Source organism: Anarrhichthys ocellatus, unplaced genomic scaffold (genome assembly GCF_004355925.1).
Source record: "Anarrhichthys ocellatus isolate YVR2014 unplaced genomic scaffold, GSC_Weel_1.0 scaffold10, whole genome shotgun sequence".
In the NCBI taxonomy this organism is placed as follows: Eukaryota; Metazoa; Chordata; class Actinopteri; order Perciformes; family Anarhichadidae; genus Anarrhichthys; species Anarrhichthys ocellatus.
The window spans coordinates 6,625,740-6,634,361 of record NW_022280040.1 but is presented as its reverse complement, the minus strand read 5'-3'; the positions used below and the strand labels follow the sequence as shown (position 1 = coordinate 6,634,361).

Below are 8,622 nucleotides of genomic sequence, written 5' to 3'. Positions count from 1 at the left end.
GTGCTTTGAATCTGCAGTGTGTTGCTTTGTCTTATCTGAAGGTGTGTCTGGCCCTTTTGATGTTTCATACTTCTAATCGTTTCCCTCTGTGCTGCTGCCCACAAGCGGATTTTTCTCTTAATTTCTCTCATCTCTCCTTTCTTATGTAACACTTGTTGAACCTGTCGAGGGAGGGTCCATCTCCATTACAGCGCTATAGTGAGTTTGGGCTTTGTTACTCGTTTTCATCCTCTTATCTTTCAGAGTTATGGTGATAATGATTAGACGGAATTTTCAAAGATTAGACGGAATTTTTGTTGTTTACAAAAATTTATTCATACAAATCTTACAACACTTTTTTTTTTAACATTTATTGACTTGACCCTTGCAGATCGCCATTTGAAGTAGTAATCTAATGTTCACTTTCTACACAGTAAATATATATATATATATATATATCTTTGAAGATGATTTCATTTTAGTAAGGCTATTGGCGCTTTCATTATCATACATATAATGTTTGATGGAGAGCGGGAAACTGATCCTTCCCTCTTGTTTTCACACAAAATTTACGTCTAGTGCTCTAAAAACAAAAGAAAGCGGTGCAAGCGGGGAACGCTTGGCATCTAAAGCTGGAGGCTTCTAGAGATCCTATCAATCGTCTGTGCAACACAAAAAACAACAAAAGGGTGAAATGTAAGCTGATGATGTGCAGCATTGTAGGGCCACTAAATAGCCATCTGTGATTCATGGCGATTTTTAAAGTCGATGCAAGGCACCACAGCCGAAAACTGCTTCCTGCGTCACAAAGCCTAGAGGAGAATGCAAAATTGAAGAAAGATTGATACAGTAAACACAGATCGAAGAACTTTTTTTTACTCTGCTGTTTTGAAACTCGCTTTTTCTGCAAAATATGTATTCCTCCCTCACAAATATGATCAGACGTGTGCAGACGGGCGGAGTGTGATTTGTCTACAGTCCGTTTTTAGTCTTATCTTGTAGATTTGACAAACTTTGATCCCTCAACTTTTCAAAATCAGCATGTTCCTGGTCGTCGTTGCTTTATTTGCTTCTCTTGTCTGTGTTTTCTTCTTGTGTACTTGCATCTCATCCTTCCTCTTCTTTAGATCTAACTATGTGAATTATGGCAGCCGTTTAACCCCCCTTTAAACGTCTCAGTCACAACTTCTTAATAAACAGTTCAACACTTGGTTACAAAATCAGTTAGCAACAGAGCCTAAAAGACAAAGCATGACATTGAGACTCTTGCCAGCAGTAAAGTACATTCAGATAATTCTTCAAAGTTCAACATACAGTTTGTGTAGAAATGTAAGAACAGAAGACACAAAACAACATCCAGAAATGACAGGAATGTATGTTTGCAGTAGTCAGAAAGCAAGCAAAACCATCTAGTTGGAGTCGTCTGCACAGATGCGGTGGCTAGTGCAATTACTTTAATCATGCAATCTACTGTAGTCTTTCTTTACATTGGTTCACATGACAGAAAAGGGAAGCACAATAGACCCAGATGGTTCAAACACAAGAGTTCAATCTGCCTCGAATGTCTCTCACAAAGACCAAATCGATGGATAAGTCGCCATGTAACAAGTATCATTTCTTCTTTTTTTAATGCTTTTTTTGTTGTTAATTTGCCTGATGGTGCTTTAGATGTTAGTGATACTTATTATATGGGCAGAGAGACATGAGAAAACCTTCAGCAGAAACCAGTCGATAGAAACACAAGATGTACATGAGTCAAAGGTGTGAGCTCACTCTGTAACGACTGCAGAAGAAGAACCTCAAAAGCACTCTGGTCCTCGTCTCAGATTTGGGATTTTTCTTTTTTCAAGATTCCCATTTTAAATTTAAAAAAATGGATAACTGGCATTTTGAAAATGTTTTAAGCCAACGGGGCTCTCATCTGGTCTAACTCAGATTGACTATAATAATCATCATGGTATCATACTTGCATTCATAAAGAGGACAAATCAATCAGAAAATGATATGTATAACATATCGCTCTGAGCAAGTCTCTCCACATTTTTGGGATTAGGAGGGATTGAAGATGTGTGAGACTCTAGAGAGACAGGAGCACAAATGAGGCAGAAGAAGCGTAGAGTGTTTGAGGGTTAAAGGTGAGAGGAGGAGGGAGGGACATGAGACGCCCCTGCGAGGATTACGGCCTCAGGAAAGAGCCTGAAACTCACCGGGAATTTGGGAGAGAACTGTTTCAGCCAGTCTCCCAAAAAAGCCTCAAACTCATCCCCGTCCGGGAGGGCATCAAAGTCTATGTCTTGTAGGATATGGTGAAAACCTATGTCTTCAAGGCTGTTGTGAATAAAGACAACTAAACTCTTAATGTCACTTTACAAAAAGCAGCATTCAATACATTGATTGTCTTTTAAACAATTTATTTTCCTCACAATCATATCTCTTCACTAAACGTTTAAAAGACACAGGGCTGTTTGGAGCATATCGTCATGTGAACAATTGTCTCCCCTCAATAAATAGGTCTAAGAAAAATAAATCAATGAATACATAAATAGAGACTATTTTTTTTTTTTTTTTTTTAGAATGAACAAAAATTGGTCCACAAAGTAGATATGTGAGTCCTCAAGTGCTTTAAGTACAAAATAAAAAGCAATATTATTATCAAAATATTCATTTTAATGGCTTACTTCATACATAAATACATGTTTAAGAACACAAAAGCGATCCACTGATTGTTCAGATCTCAAAATGACTTCATGTGGGGCTGCACACACTTAAGTTTTTTGTTTTTTTGTTTGGTTTTTTTTTCAGGAGGGGAGGGGGGAGGATGCTACAAATATGCCAGCCGGCGTCCTTTGTTTCTAATTCTCTGTCTATACCTTTTCCCAAGGACTGCTGCCAGGTATTTCTTGACCGCCATTTGCTTTCGGTAGCGGCTGTAGCTGTCCGTGAAGATCCCGTCTGAGTGACGCTTGGACAGAGGCTCGGAGCTGTCGTCCAGCGTTTTCCCCACGCTGTGTGAGAGACAAGAGGGTTCACTATCATCACACTGAAGCATTTACATTCACATGACCCTCCCTCCCCCTGTATGTACAGCATGTGGTGCTGTGAAAAATCATCTCTGTGTCATCATTTTAGAGGAGAAATTAATAGATAATCACATTTCCATTTTGTCCAAAACAAGTCAGCCTGCAGAGCTGTGCAGAGACACAATCTGTGTCCTTAATTTTGGGGAAATAATCTGATTTCAACACGTAGATTATACATGCATTGTCAAAGATTTTGCATGGAAACGTTGCAAAATGGTTTTAATGTAGGAGACAGTGATTTCTTTGTTTTTATTTATAGCCCATCCCAGGACAACCTGCATTAAGGTGTGATAGGCCTGCTCATAAGGATTCACTAATTGCCCTCCTCCCCCTTCCATCGGGAGCCACTGGGATTTCATCCTATCAATTATTCATATTGAAATAAATTTAAACCTGAGCGGATTCATTCTTCCCTCTGCGCCTTTACGACACAGCAGCGGGCTCAGAAAACCACACTTCCCAAATCAATCAAGCGCCCGTCTGTGCTCTTATATAGCATTAATAAGAGGCTGATGCAGAGGACTCTCTAGCTGCATGCTGGGAGATAACAGGACCACAGACATACGTACAGCACGTGTAACAGCGTGGATCATGAGCAATTAAAGGATCAGTCCAAAGGAACAGAAACACAGAAGACAGAAAACAGTGTAAAAAAAAAAAGAAGAGGTGACAACCAAGAAGATGTTCTTACCCTACACGTTTTGCCATCAGAGAATGCAGATATTTCCTTGCTGATAACTGACCCAGCGCTTTCCTGTAGGCTTTATTAAACATGCCGTCTGCATGCCTTTCCGTTCTGGGATGATAGATAGCCACACAGTAAAATCACCACACACCCCGCGCAAGAGAGGCAACAATTTCAAGTAGCTGCACTTTAAAAAGATAAACACCCATCTTAACACGTCGATTATGGTGTGATATTTGGGCCTCGTGCTCGATGTTCTTGTGATAAATACAGGAAGCTTTTAAATTATTGCCCTTGTGTCTTTTTTAGGCGTTTTCTTAAATTGATCTGCCCAGAATATTTTGCCTTGATTCAACACTTATTTTAAGAAAACTAGATTTTTAAAGACTCATTAAGAAGTTTTGCAGCTGATTTTCAACACTTTCTTATGCAGTCAGATTTCATTGTGTTCCTCCCTTCTCTTGCAGTTTGAATATTTTTATCCTTTTTAAAAGAAAACATGCTTTTAGTCGACTAAGCTCCCCTTCAGTGAAAACAGACTAACAAGACTTTTTTTTGATGAATTTCATGTCTCGAAATAATAAATAACAGTCACTGTGTTGAAAGTTACTGACAACATTTCGACGATACGTTACACTGATTCACACAAAACGCACAAGATACGTGGACAAAAATAGGACTTATGGGACGTTCAACACGGATGTCTCCAGCATCGGGACCAAACAAGGGTAATATAGTCACCTTTTCTCCGGCGGGTAATACAAAGTGAAGACGTCGTCAGCGGCAGACGGAGCGCTTCTCACATCCATTTGGTCTCTGTCGTAATCCAGGGACGATAACGAGTTCCCATCCTCGTCGTAAACCTCACTGTCGAGTCTAAAAAGATGAGACACGTTTTTCCCAATGCGCAGCTCTGTTTTATAAAGTCGTTTAGATACTTTTTGTGTTTTATAATTTAAAAAAATAAGCATTCTATGTAGTTATCCACCGGAAATGCCACAGTTTACATTAACAAAACAATTATTTTATTAGTCTGCAATTTTAAAGAAAGACCCAAAATCTGACCTCTAAAGCTTTGTTTCGACCAAAAACGTTTTCTATTAATTATCTTACCAGATACAAGTATCGATTAATGGCGGCAGGACACATTGAGACACTACTTCACTGCCTCAGTAGCCTTTTACCGCCGTGTGAGCAGCACAATGGATCGGCTGTCAGATGATGTTATCCAGTAATCCAAGAGGCTATTATGGCCACAGACACCGCTGTTAGGCAGATGTGGTCTGCACCCTGCTGCTTAGTGCAACTATGTTCCCCTGGCCAAGCTCAAACAATATACAGTAATCGACATCTGAAAAGAGACACTTAAATGAAAAGTTAAGAGTGTACGTACCTAACACTGGGAAAGCTTAGCCCCACAGGTGAGCAGTAGACGCTGTAATGCATTAAGATTCCATAGATGAGTAAGGCTAAAGTCGCTTTACTAGACATTGTCCTGCTGCAAAAGAACAAAAAAAAAACAGTGAGTGAGTGAACAGGTGTACAATCAAACTCATGCGATGAATTCTTTGATGCTTACTTTCACACCACACCTGTGAGTTTCTAAAAGCAAAAAAAAAGCAGCCACACCTGACTGTTCTCCAAACGCTCGCTACTTTACGCTGCGTAAACGCACCCGAAAAGTGCCACTGCTTACCAGTTGTGAGCGATCAGCTGAAGACCTCAACTGGGAGAGTGAGATAGAATCTCTATCTCAGTCTCTTTCTCTCTCTCTCTCTCTCCCTTCCTCTCCTCTCGTCCCTCAGTGAAGCGCCTCTTCGGTCTCCTTGTGTTTGTTCCGAGTGCGCCCGCTGCTCAGTTCTTGGGGATGTCTACGTGTACTCGGTCATGGAGAGCGCCAAACATTTGTCTGCGGAGAACTTCCCTGCGTCCTGTGAACTTAACTTCCCTTGGTTTTTTATTCATGAATCCGAAAGACATGCCTTTTTCACTTGTCACGTAGGTTGGGGTGGGGGAGGGGTGGGGGTTTGAGGTGGGTGGCTGCGTCATCCCCCCCCCCCCACATCACCACCACCACCACTGCATCGTTCTTCCGCGTCAATGAAAGACCCCGAGCCAAGTCATAAAAAAATTCAAACATAATCAATTAAACAGGGTATTAATGCCAAACATTTGACGTCACTCCTGCAGGATCACGTGAGGCCTGGTTGGGACCAGAGGGAGCTGTCCAGTGCTGAAATAAGACGAAGCTTCTCTTTTTACAAAAAGTTTATGTCTGACGTTCCACGTTTCAGAGGCCAGACTCAGTTACACAACCAGATACAACAGAGGTTGTCAGTAAAGGAACTATTAATGATATTTAAATATTAAACTTTAGCTATTGTCTTGTGACACTATCCGGTGCTGAAATGTGACTCACTGCTTCTCTTGTGCAAAACGTTTCTCTGGCTACGCGGCGTCTCTGAGGCCGCTGACTTCATCCATCCATCCATCAGTACGTGTTTATTATTTTATTTCCCCCCATTATTCACCTCTGTAACTCTATTAAATGGACAGTTTGCCTCAAAGTGCCTGCATATTCACTACAAGTAACCAGGTCATGATTTTGGGAAAGAGACATTGCTGTTGAGATTCTCAGATGTATTTTCTGAAGCTTAGAGCACCATAAGCCCAGAATCATTTAGTCTTATTGTACTGGAGAGAAGCAGACATCTCTACTGCCAACTCACACCAAAACAAGTTACACTGATAAATAGAACTACAATAAGGACAAAAATATGTATTTTTGATTTTGGGGTTAACTGTCCCTTTAAGATCAGGGTTCACACTCAGTTACACAACAAGATACTTAAAGGTGCAGTCAGTGATTGTAATCCAATACACTTTTTCAAATTCAGCGTATTACTTATGTTATTATACTTATTATACTGTAACAGACAGCCATCAGACTGCGTGGAATAATGAGTTAATAAGGGAAGCAAACAAAGTGGCTCCAACCACCAAAAACACTATCACAGCCAATCAGACGCATGCTCGGGCACAGGACCGGTAAATTATAGAGAGGAAGACAGTGAAGGCTAGAGGGACAGTACATCTGGAGGGGGGCATTTGTTTGGTTGTTGAGTCCAAATATCAACAATCTTCCTCCACGATAACACTAATGCGATAACACATTCCAGTGGACGATGACATAAAGCTATTAGTATATTTATATATTTAATTATCCTCATTATCCATTAGAACTCAGTTAGAGAATCTGACACTAAAATAACTAATACAACAATGTACACATGCTCCATTACAAGTAAAAGATCTGCATTCAAACTCCATTATAATCTGTAAAATGTACCAAAAGTTAAAGGACTCAGTCTGCAGGATAAGATCTGTTGTATGTGATGTTTTATCACATAGATTGTTTATTCTATAATTTTATGCACATTTAAATAGTTTAGTCCAGTGGTTAGAGTACTTAGGGATCAGACTCCTCCAAAAAGGCCACAAGATCAAATCTGAGAGGCTATGAGATGATGGTGATGACGATGATGATGAAGAAAAGAGGAAAAATCTTCAATTCTGCCACACAAATGTACACTCATTTTGGAGACTTTATTTGAGGCTTTTTTTGTGAAATAATGTATAATTTTACCTCTTTGGGCCTAAAACAGTGATCTAAATGTAGCCATCTGAGAAGTTTAGAGGGAACATCACTCTTTGATGAACTCACAGACTGAAACATGACAAGGGGCCGCAGCCAGACTCTGATCAACAAATAGTTTTGTGTAAAATATCAATCTGAAAAGCAACAACAGCTGTCAAATAAACGTCGTGAAGTAAAAAGTACAATAGTTCCCTCTGAAATGTAGCGAAGCTGAAGGATTAGGTAAAATGTGCTTGGTTACTTTACTTGAAATAATTAATAACTGTTGTGTTTAATTTTCATTTGCAGGCTCTCGTGTCTTCAGTATTAATCCCCACTGACTCAGCTCGGTCCACACCGGTATCAGGATCATGTGTTGAATCTTTAGTGGGTGATTCAGACCCGGTCGATCCTCGTCTGGCTCTGACGTTTGTTGCTGTAATGCAAAGAAGCACTTTGAATCCTTAATGCAGGGGATACGATCTGGAGCCTTTGCTTCACTCTGAGAGAGCACTGCATCCAAGTGGCTGAGAGAAGAAAGTGCACTGAAGAGTATCAAGGTTTTTAATGTCCTCCAGGTAGACGCGATACAATCTTACACAATATACAGGATCTATATCAGACATAACAATTTAAAACAGACATATAAAGAGAGCAAATATCACCGGATTAGTTGAGTTAATTTATTAGGGAAGTGGGAACTATAATTAGGATATACTGTAGGACCATAAAAGCTTTCAATGGGTAGATAGATAAAGTCTAAATAACACTTTCATGTTTTTTTATAATGGCAAATACTGTACGTGTGTGTGTGTGTCACCTTGCCTTTTGGACCCTTTAATGAGTTTGCTGGGAAATTCATTCAGATCAGCACAAGACAATCATAATATAATTAAGGCTGTCTAATTGTGTTGAGTCAGTAATCACAGTAAAATGCTGATTACTCTGCCTCATCATGTTTTATAATCAATATTTGAGCTGACGCATCCAGGATATCACTTCTTCATCATCTAATTACATGTACAGAGCTGAGAACATCGAGTAGATAAGAATATTGATCCAGTATTCACCTGACGCTTGACTCACCACGCCATACACCTGTAAGAATCATAGTGGAATATTAATAAACGTGCTGCACTGAGCATTTTAATCTCCTGTATAAATGCTTGTTGCTTTTCTTGCCGCACTTGTATTATATTGATTGCAAGTGTTGATAAAATTGTCATGAAACCGATACACAA

General features: G+C 39.8%; 1 protein-coding gene across 5 annotated transcripts; it reads right to left on the bottom strand.

Moving 5' to 3' along the window:
• Window positions 1-349: 349 nt before the first annotated feature.
• adcyap1a (adenylate cyclase activating polypeptide 1a) lies at window positions 350-5,687 on the bottom strand. Of its 5 annotated transcripts, XM_031850546.1 has the most exons (7): window positions 5,441-5,687; window positions 5,138-5,242; window positions 4,486-4,620; window positions 3,751-3,855; window positions 2,850-2,984; window positions 2,187-2,307; window positions 350-791 (listed from the first exon to the last, which is right to left on the bottom strand). In XM_031850546.1, exons 2-7 carry the CDS (start codon window positions 5,233-5,235, stop codon window positions 783-785), a joined length of 603 nt encoding a protein of 200 aa, XP_031706406.1. In that variant the 5' UTR covers window positions 5,236-5,242; window positions 5,441-5,687; the 3' UTR covers window positions 350-782. The 5 variants fall into 5 exon arrangements, with proteins under 5 accessions (XP_031706406.1, XP_031706404.1, XP_031706405.1 ...); XM_031850544.1 differs by lacking the exon at window positions 350-791 and having other exon boundaries at window positions 1,833-2,307; XM_031850545.1 differs by lacking the exons at window positions 350-791; window positions 5,441-5,687 and adding an exon at window positions 5,324-5,433 and having other exon boundaries at window positions 1,833-2,307.
• Between the last annotated feature and the right edge of the window lie 2,935 nt (window positions 5,688-8,622).